This window comes from Talpa occidentalis, unplaced genomic scaffold, assembly GCF_014898055.3.
Source record: "Talpa occidentalis isolate TD23 unplaced genomic scaffold, MPIMG_talOcc4v2.1 talOcc4.14, whole genome shotgun sequence".
Classification (NCBI taxonomy): Eukaryota; Metazoa; Chordata; class Mammalia; order Eulipotyphla; family Talpidae; genus Talpa; species Talpa occidentalis.
The window spans coordinates 74971881-74996850 of NW_023601433.1; the positions used below are offsets into that span (position 1 = coordinate 74971881).

Here is a 24970-nt window from a genome sequence, read left to right on the forward strand (position 1 = left end):
ATTGTGATATTGTTGCATGCATTCTCTTTATATGAAGGTAAAATATTTGCTCTTATTCTTAGTTTTATGATGATGATTATGTATTTGAAAGACAGCCTGCTGTTAAGTGGAGTTTGTGGTCATGGGAACATTCAAAATATGCCACATCAACTGATCTTGACCTCATTAGTATATTCATACTTTGAGTTTAAGTGACTGAATTATTTTTTTGTTTGGGTGTTGAGAGGTAAGAGGTACTCATTTGATCCTGTATTGTCCCCTATAGACAGATTAAAAAATTGGTCTTTCTACTGCCTGAACTCCTTTCCCCCTTTTCCTCTGCTGATGTCACACAATTTTCTCTCCTTGTTTCCTCTAGATTATAGTACCTACAGCCAAGCAGCAGCCCAGCAGGGGTAAGTCAGTCTTTGCAACAGAATTTAGTGTGTGAGGGTTTTTTTTGATAGTATGGAGCCCTTCCTATAGTTGTAGAGGATTTAATAATGGGATTTGAATGTTCTGTATTCAATCATTGCATTTAATTTCCTTTACAGCTACAGTGCTTATACCGCCCAGCCCACTCAAGGATATGCACAGACCACCCAGGTAATCTTTAAGATAATTATATAACTGCATCTCCAAGTGAAATATTTCTAGCAGCCATTAAAATAATAGCTACCAGAGATCTGTTTTAAAAAATTAAGGAGAGTGGAAGTGACATGATAAATAAACCATCCCCAAACTGGGAATTGCTAGCTCTTACACCTAACGTGTGAAAAGATATTGGAAAAGTATGGCTAGTTAGCAATTCCTACTATCATTTCCTAGGTTAAGTGCCCTGCTGCATGCTTAGTCTTTGTATTTTATTATGAATGAACTTACTTAACTTAATTACATGAGAGTTGTGCAGAAGGTGTTACAACATTTCACAGAGGAAAAGATTGCAGTTTATAGACAATTTTTTAATTTGCAAGTGGTCACACAGTAAGAGGTGGGGGGAGGTCAGCTCCTTTGGCTTCTTAGCTAAGGAACACCTGAGCTTTTTTTCAGTACATGAGTCTTTAAAAACCTAGACAAACAAATGCTAGTAATTAACCTTCTGGTGTTCTCTTAGGCGTACCTCAAATTTTGAAATGATCCGTGGCATAAAATGGTTGTTGATAACGGCCATGGAGACATTTTAGAAGTACAGTATGGTGTTTGGCACATAACTGGTCAATTAGATGTAGAATATGATCATGCTAATATGGGGGAGGGAATCATTCCTTGCCAGATTTTAAGTATTGCTGTTAACCAAACTCAGGAGCTAGTGCTTTTACATTAACCTTGGGGCGAAATGCAGTGTTCAGGTCATTTTCTTTAAATGGTATTAATGATTCGTAAATCTTTGTGTTCTGTGGATATTTAGTATTCAAAATTATCTGACAGATTTTAGCCCAGTTTTGGTTCTCTTTGTTCAATTTATTTTCCTAACATTTCTTTCAGCTGCTACACTAAGTGCTAGCAATTATATACTTATTCCCTTGAGAGTGTCTTGTTAACCTGTATAGTTTGAGTTGAGATTTTGCCTAATTATTTCAGGAACTTTAAGTTCAGAAAAATATGGGTGGATTAGATAAGGGCAAAAAGCATTCATAATAACTGTGGTAACTTGCTGCTTTTTTTTTTTTAATCTTTTTAACTTTTGTTCTCCATTTTAGAGACTTAGAAGTCAGTCCATTTTATTGCTAAAATGAAAGCTCTCCCATCTATTTTTTTGGAGCAGGCATATGGGCAACAAAGTTACGGAACCTATGGACAGCCCACTGATGTCAGCTATACCCAGGCTCAGACCACTGCAACCTATGGGCAGACCGCCTATGCAACTTCTTACGGACAGCCTCCCACTGGTAAGGCCTGCCTTGGAGAAACTTGGGTCACATCAGGTTTCTTAAGGATGTTTGCTTAAGATCCTTGTTACTTGTGTTGTCAAGTATATATTCTGATCCTTATTTCAGCTTTTGGGGACCTTTTATTAGGAGGCGCTTGCCCTCCTCCCCTGCCCCTTCTCCTTGAGGGATCTCGAATAGGATGTGGGTGGGATAGATTCCGAGGGAGATTTAAAAAAAAATTTCCTCTTAACTATTTTATATAGTATATTGAATTGCCTCACCACAAAATGAAGAATTTATGAAAGGTTGTGCTAATGCTAAGAACTGGGTAAGAATGAGCCTTCTTAAACTGAACTGTTTAGAAATCAAACTGATTTTCACATCTGTTTGCTTCATCTGATAGTGTGCCCTCTACTTTTTGTTTTGTGCTTTCCACAGTAGAAGGGACCAGTACAGGTTTGACTATCCTGCTCACTCTTGCATGGGAAATGCTTTCCATCTTGTCTAACCTTGTAATGTTAACCCTTTAGGTGTTTTCATTTGTTTAACCCTCAAACTTTATAACATCACACAACAATGTGCTAATGGAAAACTGCTTTAGGTGCCATTCACAGATCCATGACCTTTTCTTTATGTGATTTTGGAAAGGTTTTGTTTTGTTTTACATTATTTTGTGTCAAGTCTTAGTAATTGTTCGTCCTCCCAAAGGTACTTCAGATGACTACTACCCAGCTGATTTCCCCCTACTCCCTGAAGGCTAGATTGCATGATTAGATTTATTTAGAGGAGCAGACTGCTACCCTGCATGTATTATGTTTGTCTGTTGGTTGGTTTCCAGTCCAGACACGTTTTATTTTTGTGTCAGTGTTAATGAATTAATTTTAATCTATATTATGCCTTGACTATATGTAACAGCATTCCAGGGAGCTGAAATATAAACTGTTCTAATAATCAGAGTAAATTGTATCCTGATAACTAGAGTTGAAAGTGGAATAAGTGAAAATCTTAAAACTTTTTGCTCACTGCTATTAACTTTTCAGAATCTTTACCACGCCCTATCCATTCATGCCCATTTTTATTATTATAAAGGAATAGTTACTACAAAACCTTTAAAGTTTAATTCTTATCTACAAACTATTTTCATTTTTTCCAAGTTCATATGTAGTCTACCAGCTTTCAGTAGGGGAAAACCCATCTGTAAATTACCATATTGGCTATCCTGGATTTGATGGGAAGTACTTTCTAGTCAATCTAAGTGGTACATATCTTTTTAGGGTGGGAAGTGTTTCAACTTCCTGTTGGTATTAGTTGAAACTATAGGAAAAGTTGAAACGTTTGAATCTATGGTTTGGGTTTTTAGCACAGAATTTTGGAATTGTGAGATAAACTTTATATTCACATTATTTTATTGATTTAAAGAAGTGCATTTGTAATTGACTTAAGTTTCACGTATATAAAATACTAATTCAATGTTTATATATGTTCAAAGTGGTTATAGTAAGTGTGGTTACCATCAGTCACCACATATAATTGTTGTTTTTTTTTCCTGAAGAGAATTTTAAGCTTTCTCATATCAACTTTCAAATTTACACAACACAGTATTATTAACCATAATTATCCTGCTGTGCATTACACCCTCATAACTTATAGCAGGAATTTATATCTTTTAACTACCTAAGCCCATTTTTAAAAATATATATATTTTTTAAAATTTATTTTTTATTTATACAATAGCTGGAGTACAGGCCAGAGGCGCAGGAGGATGAGCGGATTCACCAGAGACAGAGTAGGGAGCAGAACAGGCATATGGGCTGAAAGCACTGCTGAGGGGAGCAGCGAGCGCGACAGGAGAGGTTTACTGTGCCATGTGGAAATGTCCCTGGCTGGCTGGGAATCTAACTGGTGCTGCAGAGGCTGTGGACAGCTTCATGGCGCTGGGCTCAACCCTAATAGGGCTTCGATCTAGCCTTTGGAGTTCCTAGTTTCTGTTACAGGGACTTGTCATTTATGGGGGACGCAGTGGTCTTGCAAGCTTTTGAGAGTCATATATTCACATCGTCAAGATGTGGGCACAAGTGTGGGACATTCTAACACCAAAACCAGTAGCTTTGATGAGCAATAGAGGGCATTTAATAAGAAGGATTGTGTAGACTGTCTTCCTTAATCCTCCCATCAACGTTTGGCATAAAGGAGCCAAAATTAAACTTGATGAGCAAACTGAGGCTGAAACAAAGTGGAGAACCCTAACTGATACTAAGTAGATTTTGCTACTTTTTCATTACCTTATACTCAGAAACGTCATTGGATGATTACTATAAGGAATGTAAAAAAAATAATTTAAACTTCATGAGAAAAGTAGCTATAGAAAGCTCAATTGGAATATAGTTCCTAAATTTAAGCTTTTGCTGTTCAGATTGAGGAAAACTTTGGCTTTCATTTTGTATAAAGCTTCTTACTGCCTTTTTTCTTTCAGGAAAATGGTGTCAGCACCTAGTAGTTGTGTTGTCCTTGCTGTTGGTGTTTTTATTATCATTAAATCATTTTGCTCTTAATTTTTGCACATTTTGCTTCACTGCTTATGGAGATACTACAGATCAATTATAGATGGTCATATGAGGGGGTGTCTGTGTAGGAGTACTAAGGTAGGCGCGGTTAGATTCCAGTCACATTTAAACACTTGAGTGTTTTATATGGTTGACCTTAGGACTCCACAAAAAACTTTCAAATTAAGCAGTTAAGGTGAACAGCATGCCAACTGTAAAAACTTCCATTGCTTGGGGCTCCATGTTTTGTGAAATACGCTTTCGGATACATTTGAACCCCATACATTTGAGAAGGAAATTACTGGTTTTGGGTATAATTATTTTTAGAATTTCCCTGAAGTATTTGGAATGGCCAAAATTTAGGCATTATACTCTGCTATGAAAGGTGACATTTCCAGCTGTACAAAAGGAAGTTGATATTTCTTTTTGACTAATAAGTTGTGTGTAGTGAGGATATGTTAGTCTAATTGAAATTGAAAGCCTCAGTCTTAAATGAGCAATCCTCAAGATTTGTTTTAAATACTGAAACTAAAAATTTTAATTTCAGTGCAGTTAGGATTTTTCTTTCATGGATATAAATGCTGACATTAGCCCCAGTTTTTTTATTATGTATACTCACTGACCATGAGTAGGAAGAAGTAGTGAGCCTATCAGGGGAGTTTATAAAACCTTTTATGGGCAAAGGACTCCAGTTAGGAGCTGCAGATTGGGACGTTTTTGTCATATTCCAAGCCCAAGTTCTGGCAGAACCAGAACTAGGAAGAGAACTTACCTTTCTACACACTTGAGAGTAGGTCTTTGTGACACTTAGTTAGGGAAATAGCAAAGGGACTCTAGGATATACCAGTATTGCTTAGCTACCAAAAAAAAGACCCTTTTGCTTGTGGGGGTAGTTTGATGATCAGCTTAGAATCTGTTTTATTATGTGAAAAACACTTGACTTTTAAAGGTTTTTCTTGGGAACATTAAGTTAACAGTAACTTGCCAAAAAAATTAAATAGGCTAACCTTTATTGGTTATACTTAAAATATAATTTGTAGTATAATGTATATTATTTACATGGCATTTCAAATCTTAGATACTGGTAATAAGCCTTTTTTTCAGTAGTAGTTGCCTTCAACAAAATTAACAGTGCTTAGAGTGCTCAAGGTTTTTTTAAGCTTTTTTTTTTTTTAAGATTTATTTATTTATGCATACTAGAGCTGGGGTACAGGCCAGAAGTGTGGGGGGGGGTGAGAGGATTCACCAGAGGCGGAGTGGGGAACAGAACAGGCAGATTGACCGAAGTATACTGCTGAGGGGAGCAGCAGGAGAGTCAGGAGAGGTCTGCTGTGCCATGTGGGTCACTCCCTGGCTGGCTGGGGAATTGAACTCCTGCTGCAGAGGCTGTGGACAGCTTCATAGGCTGTGTCTTAACCCCTTGTGCCACCAGGGAGGCCCTTCATTCAAGTTTTAACCTCTTCCACCAAAAATTAAATACACATTCTCCAGGAATTCCAATTTCCTTAATTAAGCATGAACTACCCATGGTTTGGTGTTTGGAGCAAAAAACAAACAATTACAAATTACAGATTTCAATGCTAAAACTAATTCCAGGATCATTATTTTGTAGCTGTTCTAGGTACTGTGTCATTTACCATTTACTTCCTTTTTGGGGAAATTATATTCCAGCTTGAGAGGTTTTTGGTGGTTGGTTTTGTTTCTTTGTTTTAGTACTTATGTAAAGAAACTTGCTTAAAAGGCCTGCTAACAAAACTGGCATAGAATTGGCAAAAGCACACTTACCTACTATTAAAGTGGGTAGTAGGAATCCTGTTTTCTGTAGCATCCTTGGTCCCTTGTTTGTGTTTGGTTGTTTTAGATAAAAGAGACAGCGCTTTGCTGAAAACTGATACTTTCAGACAATTTAGGCTTTAAATATTGTTTGTTGCTACTCCTACTGAAGGGGAACTATTAACACTTAAAGGGGTAAAATACTATGGTGGTTAAAAGTAAGTAGTTTACAAATTGTTTTGTTAATGAGTATGTGAATAGGGAAATCTCTGAGGAGCCAGAAATCTGATGTAGCTCTTCCTTGTTCTAGGTTATACTACTCCAACTGCCCCCCAGGCATACAGTCAGCCCGTCCAAGGGTACGGCACTGGTGCTTATGATACCACCACTGCTACGGTCACTACCACCCAGGCCTCCTATGCAGCTCAGTCTGCCTACCAGCCTGCTTACCCAACCTATGGGCAGCAACCAGCAGCCACTGCACCTGCAAGGTAAGGACACATTCATGTACTCTTAACTGGATTGTGCAGCAGGCCTCATACTTGCAGGAAAGAGAAAAGTTTTTCCTATTTAAGAGAATCCTCGACTTAATTCCTTTTTAATGATTACTCCCACATACTTAGTTTCAGGTATTTATTGTTATAGTAATATGCTAGAACATACCACAGGTATTCATCACTCAGAAATGGTACCATCCAGGGGCCACTGATTGTAGGTATAGTTTCAGAAAAGTGGTCTTTTGGGATAGGAAGAGGCTGTTTATTTACTTTGCTACATCCAGAAGAAAATTCAGTGTGTGTGGCTTCCCTCAGAACAGAACAGCTGATAGAATTGTACTTTTGATGCTTTTACCTTTGGTTTTATTGACCCTGTAAATGAGTAACATCTTTCTCTTGGGGAAAAAAAACATGTAGTTCACACCTATAGGTGGGGGGGGGTGTCATTAGCATGATGTGATTTAAAATGGTCATGTGGTCCACTTGTCAGTAAAGTATGTATCCATTTTGTGAAGTTAGACATTGCTATTTAGATTTAAGGAATTAACATGTTTTTTTCTGTGTTACATAGTGGTTTGGTAATGTAAATATCAAAGGCAAGTACATACTCTTAACTGGCTACCCCCACTAAGGGGTGAATATTCTGATAGATGAAGTTCATACTTTATGATTGATCAACTGGTGAATAAAGTATTACTACTTAACAGAAAATTTCAGGCTTTGCTTTAGGCAAATGCACATAAGTGGCTTCTGCATACAGTCTTGAAGGAACTTTGAATTCTGATTTGAAAGAAGACTTTTTAGGGAATAAGCGAAATCAACTTGTAACCTAGAGTTTTTGTCTGCTGTAGAGGTAAGAAATTAGCTCTGGCAAACACTCATGAAATTACTTCTAAAGTGCACAGTGAGTAATCAGAGCTAGTTGGTAGTTTACATCTACTAGACAGCCTATGCAGTATTTAGGTTTAAACTGATTCCTAGTTGGTCTCTTTCCAGTTGTAAGCTTTTCAGAGTTGTTACCAAAGGTTCCACATCCCACTAGAACTTCCATTGCAAAGATATACCCAAGCCATAGCTGGAAAGTTTTATATATTTATTGGTTTCATGAATCCTTTTTTATTTTTCTAATTTTTCCATCCTTGCCACTTGAAAACAGTTGTCAGTGATCAGTAATAGCTGCTCCTTTTCCGCTAAGAGTTACCCATTTGCACTCTTAGAGAAACCAGTACTTCCACATCCATTCTAGTCTGCCTGCCAATTCTTAGGACTTTGCTTAAAATAACACAAGCTCTGCTACAACCCTAGAGCAAAGTATTAGGCTGAGAGGTATTACAAACACCTGTATTTATTCCTTTTGGGCCCAGGAATGATTTTATCACTTAGCAAGAATATATCAGTTCTTCTGAGCATGATAGGAAAGAGTGGATGTGTGTGTATCTCTTCTCTAGTGTGCTGTTCCCATTATAAAGACTTTGAGGCAAGGTATATTAATTTATGGTTGTCCAGGTTAGGAAATGTTCAGGTCTGTTCTTAATAAATGAGAGACATAAATCCACAAATAGTCCAGATTTATAAATGCCAGTTGTGTAAATGTTATCTTAACATAAAACACTATTATTGTTGAAGTTCTTACTTTCTTCAGTAGTCCTCTTTAAGGGGAAAAAAAAGCAATTTCTTCCCTAACAAAGTACCTGCCCTCCCAGATGAGTTAAATTTTGCAACATAAAGCTTGACCACCTCTTAATAGCTGTTACGGAATGAATGGAGCACATTGATGTCTTTCTATAGATATGATTCCCTTTCTTTATAAGAGTGTTTACTTCCAGCAAATACAATTGGGCTAACACTGGGTTTAATGCAGTTTACAATTGTATTTCTTCACAGGCCGGTCCTAAAGTTACATACTGCTCATAGATTGTAGATTATAGTGTTCTTACCCAGGAATTTTCTGATGAGAAACAGAGTCTCACTTTTTCATTTCTCCTTTTAGACCACAAGATGGTAACAAACCTGCTGAGACTAGTCAACCTCAATCTAGCACAGGGGGTTACAACCAGCCCAGCCTAGGATATGGACAGAGTAACTACAGTTATCCCCAGGTACCTGGGAGCTATCCCATGCAGCCAGTCACGGCACCACCTTCTTATCCTCCTACCAGGTGAGTATCTTTGTTCTTGTAGCCAATAGAATAACGGCAGGGTTTTTTTGTTTTTGTTTTTGTTTTTTGCCTGTTTTTTTTTTTTTTTCCCCCAAAACTGTTTACATGCTTGATTAGACTTCCTCACATGAACACTGTTAGATATCCAGTGATTAGCTTGACTATATATATTGTTACATTAAAACCTCAGTCCTGGATTCACCATAGGCAGTACCTGGCAACAAATAATTCTGCAAACAGGAAAAAAAACAACCATGTTGTTTTATATTTAACTTAAAGACCATTCATTCATGTACCAGGCTTTTAGCATTTAGGTCAGGGTCTTTCCTTTTACCTACAGATTTGTTCTGCAACTAGTGTCTAGTTTTGATTTCTTTAAAATAGAGGAAGAACTGAAAATTTTCTCATTTAATTTAAAGCAGATTTTCAAATGAATTGTCTTAGTTTTGCTAGAAATAAAAGTTCCCTCTTTTACACTCATTTCTTATACATTGTACAGTAGATGTGAACAGGTTTAGAAACATACAGCTGACTGGGTAAGTGTTTCCTGTATAGGTTGGAGTAGCAGTGGACAGGCTTATAGTTCTTCCATAGAACCAACCTATAAGACTGAGAACAGTTAATCTGACGGGTTGAATTAGGTGTTAGTGAAGAAAGTGTGTAGAATTCATACAGTTGTGGTAAGAATGTGCTGATGGGGTTAGTTTAATTGCACTTTAAAACTTGTTATTTTTTGTTTCTGTTATTGTAGCTCATTAAGAGTTTAATAAGCAGTTCTTTCATGTTTTATTTCTACATAAGGCTGTATCTGGTTAGTTTTGCTGTTTTGTATTGACATATCAAAAGATGAATATGGATCTGATCTTTCATACAGTGCTTTGAATCTTTGTCTATCTGTAATGCCCAGATTTCATAGACTTCAGGAACATGTGAAAGTTGGAAATGATGTATATATACACACATACATAGCAAAGCAATCTGAAACTGGAGACAAGAAAATTGTTATGTTTGTGTAAACACATACACTAACATTACAGCCTTGTATAGTGTGTCATCACTCAAGGGATTTATTGGAGGCAGTTTTAGAACTGAGCACTGCACTTAACTGCTTCCTTTTCTCAATTCCTTTTTTGCTGAATCAGTTTTCTCCATGTACATGTGTACATAGTTTCCTTCATACAGGAAGTACCTAATCCCCCAAATTTGCCTTGAAATAGTTGAAAATAACTTTTAATTGGGGGTGGGTAATATAAGGGGAGTCTGGGTTGTATGGGTCTGTCATTGTAATACTTACCTCCTTCCTCCCATTTAGAGGTTTATTTGTAGTACAAAAATATTTGCATTTTTTCCAAAGATTTATTTATGCATATAAGAACTGAGGTACAGGCCAGAGGTGCAGGGGGTGAGAGGATTCACCAGAGACAGAGTGGGAAACAGAACAGGCAGATCTGCTGAAACACACTGCTGAGGGGAGCAGTGGGTGAGTCAGGAGAGGTCTGGGCCATGTGGGCCACCTCCCTGGCCAGTGATGGACCAACCGAGTGCTGCAGTGGCTGTGGATTGCTTCATAGTGTTGGGACTTAACCCCTTGTGCCACCAGGGGGTGCACATTTTAAATTCCAATTGTTGATACATAAAAGCCAACTGGTATTAAGCATTTGTTACATGCTGTGAATGTCTAGTAGCAAGCCTCTCCTTCTAAAAAACTGTTTCGTTTTGTTTTTTCTTTCAGCTATTCCTCTTCACAGCCGACTAGTTATGATCAGAGCAGTTACTCTCAGCAGAACACCTATGGGCAGCCGAGCAGCTATGGACAACAGAGTAGCTATGGTCAACAAAGCAGCTATGGGCAGCAGCCGCCCACTAGTTACCCCCCCCAAACTGGATCCTACAGCCAGGCTCCAAGTCAATATAGCCAACAGAGCAGCAGCTACGGGCAGCAGAGTGAGTTACTAAGAGAGAAAACCAATATAAGAATAATTGGAGTTTCTGAACATGGGGAAATGTTTACCAAATGTTGACCTTTATTTACTTTTGGACTCCAGGATGCAGCTTTAGGGTATAACATCCTGGCTAGCAACTTGGATGTCCCAATAAAATGGTGCTTTTTTGCTCACCTTAAGTTTTGTTAGTGCGCCTTGCAGAAAAAGAAATGTAACTCACCAGAAAAAAATGTTTTAGACTGCCAGCCCTGCTCTCTGGGGGAGTTACATACAGCATCGTATATAATGAAGTCAGTATTCCTTATAGCTTACCCACTCTAGCTCATTGAGCATGAGCAAGTAGCTATTGAAGATTACTGCAAATTTATAATAGTTAAATAAATTCTGATTTTGGTTCACATCGTTAGAGTAAAAAAAAAAAAGTTCAGAATACTTAGCTTTATTTGTATGGCGTAATCAAAAACTATCATCACAATTTCTTTTTGGGTTTTCTTTTAATTGACTTTCATCTGTGATTATATAATGAGCAATGCTACTTGGTAGAGCCCAACTCTTAACAATATGCTAAAGCCCTAAAAAAATTCTGATTTATTTCTTGAGTGTAGTTTGATTCAGCAACTTTGGGGGACATCTTAGGTTATAAAAACCCTGCCAGCTGTTAGCCAGGGGGCTTGGTTTTTTTTTGTTTGTTTGTTTGTTTGTTTGTTTGTTTGGGAGTAGCTTGTTCTGGGTTAATGATGTAAGGTTAGTTCAATCTTGATGAATAGAAGTTTTTGTTGAACTTAAAAGAGCCTATTAATTAGGGTACCTTATCAGGTGTAAAGAAGATGGTACCTTGGTTAGTGCCTTGGCAATTGAGAAATATGTTATTCAAGGAGAAAATACTGCAGGCAGTGGTATAAATGCTGGTCCATGGCTTACAAATGTGACTCTTTCCTCAGGTTCATTCCGACAGGACCACCCCAGTAGCATGGGTGTTTATGGGCAGGAGTCTGGAGGATTTTCCGGACCAGGAGAGAACCGGAGCATGAGTGGCCCTGATAACCGGGGCAGGGGAAGAGGGGGATTTGATCGTGGAGGCATGAGCAGAGGTGGGCGGGGAGGAGGACGCGGTGGAATGGGGTAAGAGCAAACCTTTTCTCCTTTTACCTAATTTTGTTTCATCCATAGGATTTTCAATGGAAAGAAGGGACTGAAAGACATTAAGAAATTTATTTCTACATTTCCATGGACAATCTGTTGAGCCCAAGCCATCTTTTAAAACATGGAAATGTCATCTTTGTGGCATATATTAAGTGGCAGTTTGCTTTTTTTCCTGCCAGCCGTCTTGTTGGGTTGGGGAGAACAAAGAATGACTTTGAAACTAGAGCTTTCAGTTCCCTTCATGGTTTCCAGAGGTCAAAGGCCTCTGTGGGTTTTAGTCTTGGGATGGAACACACACAACCCTTCTAACAACCCTTGGTTTTAACTAATTGCTTCTGAATGGTTGTCTTGAAATACCTGGTGTATATACTGAAGAAAATACGACTGTTTTCCACAATGTTTGTCCACAACTTGTGTTTGTTCCAATTTCTTGGAACTGTTGACCGTAATGATGAAGATCTTGGTATTATAACCCTTGAACCTCTGACCTGAGGTGCACCTGCTACACAGAACAATCCAATAGTTTTTGCAGAGTAATATGTATATAATTACAGGATCGCTTCCCCTTGGAGATATTGCGAAGCCTAAATCGGTTTGACCATTTTGGTTGATGGCACAATCTGGTTTAGAAAATTCTGTTGAGATCAATAGCATAACCTCACTACCTGTGCCTGTGCCTGCCCTTTCCCTCCCTTCTCCCACCCCCTTTCCCTTCCTGGTGTTTGTACTTTGACAAAGGTGAGGTATAATGTTGATGGTTAACATAATCCAGAAGGCTTAGTTCTGTGTGTGTTCTGTCCCTATATGAATTAGTAAAAAAGTTATGCAGAATGATACTAAGTATAAATTGGATTTGGTACCACTGTGGGTTCAAGGAAAAATTAAATGGTTTTTTTTTTTTTATGGAAATAGACTTAATTAAACAGATGAAAAGTTTTAACTTTTGTATTAGCATATCCAGTAGCTATTGAAAATACTCTTGCATATTCTGCATAACTTAAAGTCTTCAGTGAAATCTTTATTGGAAGAAAGTCATTGTACAACATGCAAAAATTTATGAATGATTTGGCATAAAGTAAATTCAATCTTATGATTCAGAGAATATCATTCCATTATAAAGGTTTCACTTCTTTATGGGTGTTTTAAAATAGACGTAGACACTTGAAATTACTATCATCACGTCTCCAATCACCTAGAATTTTTAGTATTTTTCATTTGCAAAACCAATTTCAAGTTTAATCGTTTTAATATTTCAGAAGTAATAATTTTACTAATTATGCTAGACTTTGTTAGTAGAGGGGTCCCTTCTTCCTGGATGAGAACTCTCTCCTGGAGCCATAGAAAAAGATCATGGCTTTTTCTCCATAGGATTTTCAGCAGACTGTGCAGCAGTCTGTTGGATCCTTTGGGGGCAGGGCAGGGCATTCTCCCTCCGCTCTTTTTTATTATGGTGTGGTGATGGTTTTCAGTGTCTTCTGCAGGTAAGGCACTCAATGTTGTTAACATGCCCTTTTTCATTGCCTCAGTATTTTGATATTTTCATTGGCTGTTAAACGTGGAAACTTTTTAACATGCTTTGTCGCATTTATATGCTACAGGTTACAAAGTGAGAGCCTTGTATACACTTCAATACTTAAAAAGTACCCGTACTCAGTACTCAGCCGGCAGCATAATGAAAAGTGGGACTAGACACGGTGTCCATATGGAGAGGAAAAATATACATAGAATATTTTTAACAAAATGTTTTCATTGTATAAATGGAATCCTTCTGTAACTTTGGTAACTGCATACTTGTTGTTTGGTAATGAACCAGAGGAGGTATAATAATCTAGAATTGTATAACATTAAAGTGTAAACTTCTGTGTTTAAAGAGAGAGAACATTTTATGGTGTGTACTTTTAAAAAGGAAAAAAGCTGCATGCAACAGCTTGAAATTGTATATTCAGGTATTAAAGGTGCAATACTGGTTAGCAAAAGCTCAGGGCCTCCCACTGAGGAGCTACCTGTACTTAATTTAAAAAAAAAAAATGCCTGATTTATATTCCCTTCCCCTTTAAAATCTGTAAGGCAGTGATACTGTACTGCCGCCGTCATCATTCTCAACCGATATGTCTATAAAGTTGCACCCCCAGTCTGTCGAGCCTTGGTATTTGTTGTAAATTCTCTTTTCACAGCGATTGTTAAATCCACTAGTGCCCTGAAATATGTATGGCTTTATGCTGAAGATTGGCTGGATGCGTCCTCTGATGTGTGTTGTAGGCATTTCATGTGGTTGTCTCCTGCTTTATTATACTGTGACTTGTTAGGAAGCCCAGGTCCTCACTTGGCTCTCCCCTGGGAGAGGTTGAGGGTGCACCTTTATGAACATGGAAAGGTTCATCAGCAGCAATTATCCTGAAACTCCTCTGTACACCAAGGTCTCCCTGTTTTTCCCCTGATGGGGTGGGTGTTTGGGATCTATTATTCCCCCCTCACTTGCCAAGTATTGCACTATTAATACCAGCCCCCGAAATGAAAGAAATCAACCACACTGGTGTGTACAATCAGACAAGCAAGGTTGTATATAAAGGAAATTTGAGCAAGCTGCCCTGAAGAAAGGCATAGTGACAAGATGAGAGAGATGCATTGTTTGGAGATGTGTTTAGCCAGTGCCCTTCTTCCCCACGAGCCCCCCCAAGGCTCAGAGCGGTACTGGCTTTTAAAGGGAAAGGCCTTCATTTCTTCGTTTATCCCCCCAGCAGCGCTGGAGAGCGAGGTGGCTTCAATAAGCCTGGTGGTAAGTTTTTGAGTATTACCATGGATAGTGTTTAAAAAAATACAGTCAGTTTTTAGAAAACTATAATTTTTTAATAGTTTTCATAAATGGTTTAAAAATGATCTATACAAAAGAGACTAATGGGTACTGCCGGCATTGTCTTAGGGGTAATAAGGTTAACCTATGGTTACAAAACAAAGGGTAACTTGAAGTATTGAGCAACTGCTTCTGTAATAATGGGGGAGAATACATTTTTTTAATTTGGTTTATTTGGAGGAAAAATTTTGACTTAAATTAACACTAATTTGGCACATAAGAATTGAGAGTGTATTTGGTTAATGGTTTAAAAGAAAACCAGCAAAGAAAAAGCAAACCCTAGCAAACCTTTCACAAATGTTAAAAGGAGCACTGCTCCATTTTAGCAGTGCGGGTCATTTTGAATTTAATGAAGCCCCATCAAATGGTGGTGTAGTAGATAGCTATGTGTGTTTGTAAGGTTTGCAGCTTGCTAGACGTGCACTAATAATATCTCATATGATCTTTCCTGGTTGGCAGGACCCATGGACGAAGGACCAGATCTTGATCTAGGTAATTCTGAATTACTGAATTTTATGAATTTTACGTTGTGCTTTATATAAACAGTGCAGAAGTGAGTGCATGCCAGAGTTCAGTACCCTAATAAATGAATGCAGTATTTTTATTGTTTAGGACAGTAAAAGTCTGGGGCAGTTTTGGCTTTTTTTTTTTTTTTACCGCACTGTCTACTCATGATAGCCTTTAACAAAAGTAGACCAAAAGTCCCATGATATTCTTGTCAGCATGGTTGGTAGTTCTTGTTTCTTTTGTGATGGGTACCAATGAGCAAGTGACCAGTGGGTTATTATTTTTTAAAGATTTATTTATTTATACATAACAAGAGCTGGGGTACAGGTCATAGTTGCCGGGGGAGGTGTTCAGAGGAGTCACCAGAGACAGAGTGGGGAGCAGAACAGGCAGATCTACTGAAATAAACTGCTGAGGGGAGCAGCGGGCAAGACAGGAGAGGTCTGCTGCACCATGTGGATTACCTCCCTGGCTGAGAATTGAACTCATGCTGCGTCTTAACCCCTTGCACCACCAGGGAGGCCCCCCCAGTGGGTTATTAATCCCTTATAGATACGTGGCAGTAATTCCCTGTCTTATTTTCTCTGGAAGGCCCACCTTTAGATCCAGATGAAGACTCTGACAACAGTGCGATTTATGTGCAAGGATTAAATGACAATGTAACTCTAGATGATCTGGCAGACTTTTTTAAGCAGTGTGGAGTTGTTAAGGTAAGTTAAAGCATAACCATATGATCTAACAGAACTTCTAACCACAGAGCATTATAAAGATTTTGAATTGACGTTCAGAGTTCTGAAAATACCTCTGATTTCTGGACATTTTGTGGTATTAGCACCTTAAAGCGCTTTCTCCTCCATCCTAAACCGCCCCCCCCCCCCCAAGGCTTTACTTTTTTTTTTTTTTAAGACTTTAATTTTATTTATTTATACAAGCACTGGGTACAATCAGAAGCACGGGAGGGTGAGAGAATTCACCAGAGCCAGAGTGGGGAGCAGAGCAGACAGGGGGACCGAAGTACACTGCTGAGGGGAGCAGCGGGCGGCAGGAGAGGTCTGCGCGCCATGTGGGACCCTCCTCCGGTGGCCCGGGAGCAGCTGGGGATCGAACCAGCACTGCAGAAGCTGCGGGCAGCTTCACAACCCAGCGCTCAACCACTGCGCCACCAGGGAGGCCCCCACAAGGCTTTACTTTTTAATGAAATGCTAACTACAGTCTGAACATACGTGATATCAGCCCTTTTTTCATAATTATGCATTAATTGTTAGTTCAGTATTTTCTGTGAAATAGAGTGAGCATTTATATATATATTTATGTCCCACCATAAAAAGTAGAGCTTTATGGATACCTTTGAAGTAAATTTACCTGGCATACTTCTTCCCAGTTTTATTCCTTCTCCCCTCTCCTATACTGAATTTCATCTTTCCCTTTCTTCACTGTGTGGATGTATCCACAAAAATAATACTTTGTTTCATGTAATTTTGAAGAGTGATTATTTTGGCACTATTCCGGGAATAAACCAGGAACAAACAGATAAGAACCTTTAGCGCATATGTAAGTGGGAAACGTAATAAAAATGAATTTGAGGTGCTAAGTCCTCTGGAGGAAAGCAAGAAAGGCAGGAATATCATGAGAAATGGAGGGAGCACAACTGGTATTTTACAATAGCGGAGATAACAGCAAGGCGCAGGGTCCTGGGGTAGGAGCTTGCCTAGCAAGTTCAAGGTAGGTGGTATGACTAGAATGTTTTGTCTAAGCTACTGGAATGGTGGTGGGCCTGTTAATAAGATGGGGAAGACAGACGACAGAGATGGGGGCGGTAAGGAGTTTAGATCAGAAGCTCAAAAGTTTGGGGAGTCCTGAACAGACCATTAAGTTGTTTCTAGGTTATTACTATTTAAGCCATACTGAGTGCATGTTCTTACATTTATCTTTTGGTACATGTTTGCACTAGTTCCTCTAGAATATGTACGGTTGATTTTTGTTATTCACAGTATATGGTTGCTGCAGACACTGAACATTGGACCATTGCTGCCTTACAGATAATAACCTTAAGTTCCAAAAACAACTCACCCTGGTAGATAGTTTTTTTTTTTTTTTTTTTTTTAATTTTACAAGAGAAAAGGAGGTTCAGATCTGTTATGTGATTTGTCTAAGTTGGTAGTCAGCTTGATCAGCTGACCCCAGGGCCATAAGTACTTGCCTTATATTCCTGTTCCCTACAATCTCCATCTTCTAGTCATCTCTGGAGAGGCTTGAACAAAAGGGTCGAGTGTTGTCTTGCTCAGTCTCAGCTGGGAACACATTTATCAGGCAACTTAAAATGTTTACACTCTGCATGTCTGTAAAATAACCACAAAAGTGCCACAAGTGGTTTTGGAGTTACAAAAAAAGTTTAACAAGTAGGAAAATACTGAACTCACGAATGGTGGGGGTTGACTGTATCCTGGAGAATTGCTGGTTCTAGGGTATGTGCATATTTAACTTAACAAGATAATAGTACGACTGGAGCTTAGACTCCAGCCAGCATTCCTGTGATACCACATTCATCACATCCCTACTGCTTCTGAGAATCAACTGACTTTTTAACTTCTGATACCCTGGTGGAAGAAAATGGAAATGGAGTTTTCATTTGCTTGTCTTTGTTAGCAGTGCAGTTTCTGTGAAATCCCTGCCTTGTGTTTTGTGCTCATTTTTCATTGGTTTATCATTTATTGATTTACATGTTGGAACTGTCGTCTCCCACTCTGTGGTTTGCTTTTTTGTTCATTTTGGTACAGACATTCTTAATTTTAGTGTAATTAATCTTTTCTCTCTTTTCCTTGCTGGCATTTGTTGTTGTTTTTTCCTCTTTGCAAGACATTTTGTTCCAGCAACATTTATTGGAAGATCCACCCTTTCACCAATGGTATATAATGTTCGGCACATAAAAAATTTCACCTCTACCTGGAGCTGTTATCTCCACTTATTTAAGACTATATCTCCTTAAAGATCCTACAAATCTTTCCTTTGTGCTTTTTCTCCTATTTGCAAATCTTTTTTTAGTTTAACTTTTTATTCTTAGTTTTTGGTCGCTGTTGTTGTTTGTTTTAAATGACATTTCCTGATTGGTGCAATTACGTAGAGTTGATTTGGGTAGATCTTAAATTATGACATCTTTTTTTACTTGTGATGTATATATGATTTTTTTTTTTTTTAATTTTATTTATACAAGCACTGGGTACAGTCAGAAGCGCGGGAGGGTGAGAGAATCCACCAGAGCCAGAGCGGGGAGCAGAGCAGGCAGAAGGACCGAAGTACACTGCTGAGGGGAGCAGCGGGCGGCAGGAGAGGTCTGCGCGCCATGTGGGACCCTCCTCCGGTGGCCGGGGAGCAGCCGGGGATCGAACCGGCGCTGCAGAGGCTGCAGGCAGCTTCGCAACCCAGCGCTCAACCGCTGCGCCACCGGGGAGGCCCTATATATGATGTTTTAATATTTATTTATTTATGCATACAAGAGCTGGGGTACAGGCAGAGGTGCGGTGTGGGGGGCTGTGTATGAGAGAGGATTCACCAGAGACGGAGTGGGGAACAGAACAGGCAGGCTGACTAAAAATACACTGCTTGAGGGGAGTAGCAGACAAGATGTGGGTTGTTCCCTGGCTGCCAGGGATTGAACTCATACTTCAAAGGCTATAAGTAGCTTCACAATGCTGTGTTTAACCCATTGTGCCACCAGGGAGGCCCTACGTATGTTATCAAAGTTTTTTCCTAGTTTAGTGTTTACCCTCAAATTTTTGTCAAAGGCTATTTTTAAAAATGTGTATCCCATCACTTATACCATTATTTTGCTTATTACTTTTCCATCTTTTTTATATGTCTTTTTTAAAAGCCCTGTTATAAATAGACTGTCACTAATTAGATAAACATATAAACTTGGAACATTTGCACATTTATTACCAAAGAAAACACTTGAGTCTCTGGTGTAGAGGTTAAGTCTTAGCAATATCACCACTGTGGCCTGAGTTCAATTCCCAGGCAGGGAGCTAACCCACAGGGCTCAACAGATGTCACCTGCCTCGACTACTGCTCCCCTCAGCATTATTTTTTTTTTAGATTTTTTTTTTTTTTGTTAATTTATACATGCAAGAACTGGAGTATAGTCTGGAGGTGCGGGGAGTGAGGGGAATGTGAGAGGGTTCACCAGAGACAGAGTTGGGAGCAGAGCAGGCAGAAGTACTGAAATGCACTGCTTAGGGGGCCAGCAGGCGAGACAGGAGATGTCTGCTGCGCCATGTGGGTCACCTCCCTGGCCAGGGATCAAACTCAGCTGCAGTGGCTGCCAATAGCTTTATGGTCCTAAGACTAAAACCCCTGTGTCACCAGGGAGGCCCCTCAGCAATATAGTTCAGTAGATCTGCATGTTCTGCTCCCCACTCTCTCTGGTGAATCTTCTCTCCCCCCGTACCTCTGGACTACACCTCAGTTCCTGTAGGCATAAGTAAATATTTAAAAACAGAAATCACATGATGCTATATTCCAGTGTGCCTTCTCAATCCAAGCTAGCAGCATCTGGTATTCATATGAAAAACTACTGATCTGTTCTAGCTCTGGAGGAGAAACTGCATGTGTTGTACTTAATCAGAAATCCTTTAACACATAAACTCTGTGAGCTGTACTTAATAATTCAAGGGTAATTTTTACTTAAGTCTCACATTACAGCATCAAAGCCTGACTGCCTCCTAAGATGTATGGCTGCTCCCACTGCATACCTATTAATCTTGGCTTTGAAAATATTGGGGCAAGGATACCGGGAGAAGATGGCTAGGGAAGAGGTAGAGCCCATGCTTTTTTATTTTGGATAAAACCTTTTTCCCCTTTATTAAATGGGAAATACAGCAAAGTGTGTTTTTGTTGTAGACATTTAGGAAATAAATCACCCATAATTCCATAACCCAGAGGTGAACTAATACCCTACTGAATGTGTGTGGAAAACTACACTGCTTTCTACAATTTGAGGGACAGCTTTGAATTTCATAGGGGCTTATTTAAAAAAAAACCTCATATGTTTTAGTCGCAGCCTAATTTTACTATCTTGTATCTAGATGAACAAGAGAACCGGACAACCCATGATCCATATCTACCTGGACAAAGAAACAGGAAAACCCAAAGGCGATGCCACAGTGTCCTATGAAGACCCACCAACTGCCAAGGCTGCCGTGGAATGGTTTGATGGTAGGAGTGATAGGCTAATGAGGATGTGCTCGCCACATCACTAATGCTGCTTGTTCTGGGGCACACAAAGGGGCTTGTCACGAGTATTGTATGTGTAAACCGGCAAGTTGATAATTTTTTGACTGTTAAAACATCCCACTCTGAAGTCAGTCTCCAGGGACAAGGCACAGGTGTATTCTACCTGTGTGTGGCTGTTGGACATGGCAGGAAAGAACAACTTGAGAGTCATACAAGTGAGAAGACCATGCGCTGCTAAAGGAGCACTAACTAGGTGGCTGTTGGGAAACCGGTCACTGTCTTCCCTTGGTCATGTGAGGGTCTGGTTGCTCACCCTGTATTAGGGGAGCTCTCTTAGCCATTACTACAAATCTACCGTGCCTAAAGCTGTAGTTATTTCTCTAAGTACAGACATTAGAAGGTGCAGAAAACCTTAGTCAATATACACTTGAGTTTAAATACCCATAAACAACACTGACGTTATGAATTTTGCTTCACAAAAAAAATATCTTGAAAATGAAATGGGGCCTCCCTGGTGGCCTACAGGTTTAGTCTCAGTGCTGCTACCACAGAGGCCCACTGCAATGGCCTGAGTTCTTTACCCAGCCAGGGAGCTAACCCATGTGTCGCAGAAGACCGCTCTTGTCTCTCCCGCTGCTCCCTTTGGCAATGTATTTCAGTAGATCTGCCTGTTCTGCCCCCCATGCTTTAAAAAGAAAGTTAGTTCTGGTTCTGTCTCAAGTCATTGCCTGCTCCTTTTTTTTTTTAAGATTTATTTATTTATTTATTAGTAAAGAACTGGGGTACAGACCAGATGCGTGGGAGGGTGAGAGGATTCGCCAGAGACAGAGAGGGAAACAGGCAGACAGACAAAATACACTGCTGAGGGGAACAGCGGGTGAGACAGGAGAGGTCTACTCGCCATGTGGGACCCTCGCTGGCCGGCCAGGATCAAACCAGCGCTGCAGAGGCTGTGGACAGCTTCACAGAGCAGCGCTCAACCACCTGCGCCATTGGGGAGGCCCTGCCTGTTTTTTTTGTTGTTGTTTTTGTTTTGTTTTTTTAAAAAGTTTTATTTATACAAGTACTGGGTATAGTCAGAAGGGCGGGAGGGTGAGAGAATTCACCAGAGCCAGGAACAGAACAGGCAGACTGACAAAATACACTGCTGAAGGGAGCAGTGAGTGCTGCAGGAGAGGTCTGCGCGCCATCCCTCGCCAGCAGCCAGGGATCCAACAGGCGCTGCAGAGGAAGCTGCCCAGCGCTCAACCCCTGCACCACGGGTGGGGGGGAGGGGGGGCCCTGCCTGCCTGCTCTTCTTATCCCTGCTGTTAACCCTGTGCAGAGTTTACTTTCCTCTTTAGGGTAAAGAGGAAGGTTTTTCAATATCTTGTAGGACATTTTTCTCACCTTGCCAATGAAGATCTTGGAAGATTCTGGGAGGAACACATTTGTTGCTGTGGGGATAATTGAGTTTGATAGCATGGTGGCGTTGGTAATAACGGAGTAGTCTGACCTTGTCTAATCCTTTTGGAGTTGGAGTAATCAATGTTCTGTTAACTTGTTCTAGGGAAAGATTTTCAAGGGAGCAAACTTAAAGTTTCTCTTGCTCGGAAGAAGCCTCCAATGAATAGCATGCGTGGTGGTATGCCACCCCGTGAGGGCAGAGGGATGCCACCGCCTCTCCGTGGAGGTATTTACTGGACACTTTCTCTGAGTTACTTGTTACCTTGAAAGTTGTATTTTTTTTGTTTGTTTGTTTTTTGTTTACACTTACCTTTGAGAAGTTTGATTTCTAGAGTGAAGCAACCCTGTTAAAAATTTCTAAAGGGTATGTAGCATCAGTAGTGCTTACTGAGTGCTAACAATAATTGTGGGAGTAAAAGTGGAGAACGTCATCAGTTTGATTGGTCAGAGACTGGAATCCCCATGAAGCTGCTGTGCCTGGGTTGCCATTTATTCTGCTATGGTCTCTTCACCACCTGCAGTTGTGGAGACTGAGATAAAGTACTTGGAAAGCAGAGCTAGGCCTTTGATTCTTTGGTATCAAGAACCTCTGAGAATGTTGCTGAGAACATCTCTGTGAATGCTGTTAGTGATTTTTTTCCTTATTTCAGGTCCAGGAGGCCCAGGAGGTCCTGGGGGACCCATGGGTCGCATGGGAGGCCGAGGAGGAGACAGAGGAGGCTTCCCCCCGAGAGGGCCCCGGGGTTCGCGAGGGAACCCATCTGGGGGAGGAAATGTACAACACCGAGCTGGAGACTGGCAGTGCCCCAATCCGTATGTACTTCTTGTCAGATTTATACCCTACATCCCACTCTACCCTCTTTCTGGAGAGGGCTGTGATAAAGACTTTCATGGCTCTTTGGTGGGGTGTATGGTCTGGACTTCTGAAGGTTTACAGACACTTTGCCTTATCAAATTCTGGTCCTGCAGATGCATTGCTGCCTGAAGCTGTGGCTTTAAAGCCATTTTCTGTGGACCATACCTTCATTGTATTTTACTGGAACCTAACGTGGTGCTAGAGTATAGCTTAAGTGTCACCTTTTTTGTTTAATTTCTTTCGTTCACTTGGCGGTTTAATTTTATGCAGGGGGTGTGGAAACCAGAACTTTGCGTGGAGAACAGAATGCAACCAGTGTAAGGCCCCAAAGCCTGAAGGCTTTCTCCCACCACCCTTTCCACCCCCAGGTAGGTACAGTTCTTCTGAGGCTCCCTCAGCTTCATGATACTAAGCTGCTTAACTTGGTGGGCTTCGTAAGCTGCAGCGGCTCTCTACTGAGAACCAGATGAGTGGTTTCATTCAGTGCATCCCTGGCACTGGACATTCGTAAGGTTACGATTGTGTCCCCACATGTAAATTATGGCCCATATGTTCGGGTGAAGTAAAGTGTGTGTTTCTACGCTGAGAAAAGCAAGAGATCATTGAGCCTCCTGAACGCCCTTTGAGGCATGTCCACAGAGCCTGTGCATCTGCCCCGTTGTCTTGTCAATCACCTACCTTCTCCTGTCCTGTCCCTTACCTCAGGTGGTGACCGTGGCAGAGGTGGCCCTGGCGGCATGCGAGGAGGAAGAGGTGGCCTCATGGACCGTGGGGGTCCTGGTGGAATGTTCAGAGGTGGTCGTGGGGGAGACAGAGGTGGCTTCCGTGGCGGCCGGGGCATGGACCGAGGTGGCTTTGGTGGAGGAAGACGAGGTGGCCCTGGGGGGCCCCCTGGACCGTTGATGGAACAGATGGGAGGAAGAAGAGGCGGGCGTGGAGGACCTGGAAAAATGGATAAGTATGTGATGGTGAAAAGCAGGATGGGCTACTGTCCAGCTCTTGCTAGGAGAAAGCAGGAAGCTCAGCCCAGGGTTCGGGATTAGTCAGGAAGGGGGTGGGGGGGGGCTCTGTGGAGGGGCTGCCTTTCTCCATTTTAACCCAGTGGCTCCCTTTCTCATTTGCCCTGCAGAGGGGAACACCGTCAGGAGCGCAGAGACCGGCCCTACTAGACGCAGAGCCCCCCGCAGAGCTGCATTGACTACCAGATTTATTTTTTAAACCAGAAAATGTTTTAAATTTATAATTCCATATTTATAATGTTGGCCACAACATTATGATTATTCCTTGTCTGTACTTTAGTATTTTTCACCATTTGTGAAGAAACATTAAAACAAGTTAAAAGGTAGTGTGCCGAGTTCTTTTCTTTCCTTTTAAAGATGGCTGTTTAACTAAGACTAAACAATGGGAACCCCTTGTGAGCATGCTCAGTATCATTGTGGAGAACCAAGAGGGCCTCTAACTGTAACAATGTTCATGGTTGTGATGTTTTTTTTTTTAAATAAAATTCCAAATGTTTATAAACAGTCATCCTTCTCGGCCTCTGTTCCACAGTCACCGCTTGTCTGCTTGGGGTGTGCGTTGACCTGCCCGCCGTGGGTAAAAAAAATTCAAGTATCAAAGTTTGGCTGTGGCATGAAAACAAAGTTGAGACGGCAGTGTGGGTCGTCGCGTTGCCAGCGCGGAAGAGGGGCAGAAAGAGAAGTCTGTCTTAGGTGCAGTTCCGTATTCTGAAATCTGAATCCCTTTAGCCCTAGATGGCAAAGACTTGTCCTTCTCAAAACGTGCCCACCCTGCTTGCTGTGGCCTCAGGCTGCCCTTCCAAGAAGCCAGTCACATCCACCTCACCCCTAACAACCATGGTGCACACCCCCGAGACCTGAAGTTTACCACAACATCGTTCGGCTGCAGGCTAGTCCAGCCAGCACCCAAGCTGCCCAGTACCAGGGCTGTGGCCTGCCGGTGAGAGCTTTGCATGGAGACCCTGGCTGCCCGATCGACAGTTGCAACCAAGGCAAGGCAGGCGGCTACCTAGCACCCAGCAGCAGGCGCAAGAGATCCAGCCATGTAGGCACTGGCCAAGGACTAGGCAGCCTGTGGGAGCTACAACATCGCATTCAGAGGGGATCTCTAGAGTCGGGTGAATCCAGGAACCATAACCCACCCATCCAGTAGTT

At 40.9% G+C, this 24970-nt stretch overlaps 1 protein-coding gene across 6 annotated transcripts in view; it reads left to right on the forward strand.

Annotated features, from left to right (window-relative positions):
* EWSR1 (EWS RNA binding protein 1) overlaps positions 1–24141 on the forward strand; it is a 27749-nt gene extending 3608 nt beyond the window's left edge. For 2 of the 6 annotated variants that reach the window (XM_037510816.2, XM_037510812.2), the window contains 16 exons: positions 359–395; positions 534–585; positions 1742–1868; positions 6477–6657; positions 8654–8821; positions 10554–10765; positions 11706–11886; positions 14646–14683; positions 15218–15250; positions 15857–15975; positions 20347–20476; positions 22044–22166; positions 22591–22753; positions 23067–23164; positions 23502–23754; positions 23926–24141. In XM_037510816.2, the coding sequence (XP_037366713.1) occupies positions 359–395; positions 534–585; positions 1742–1868; positions 6477–6657; positions 8654–8821; positions 10554–10765; positions 11706–11886; positions 14646–14683; positions 15218–15250; positions 15857–15975; positions 20347–20476; positions 22044–22166; positions 22591–22753; positions 23067–23164; positions 23502–23754; positions 23926–23965 (1955 nt within the window). In that variant the 3' untranslated portion in view covers positions 23966–24141. Of the gene's footprint in view, positions 1–358; positions 396–533; positions 586–1741; positions 1869–6476; positions 6658–8653; positions 8822–10553; positions 10766–11705; positions 11887–13505; positions 14684–15217; positions 15251–15856; positions 15976–20346; positions 20477–22043; positions 22167–22590; positions 22754–23066; positions 23165–23501; positions 23755–23925 lie in introns of those variants that run through there. The other 4 variants (XM_037510814.2, XM_037510813.2, XM_037510815.2 and 1 more) reach the window with 4 other exon arrangements.
* Positions 24142–24970: the final 829 nt, after the last annotated feature.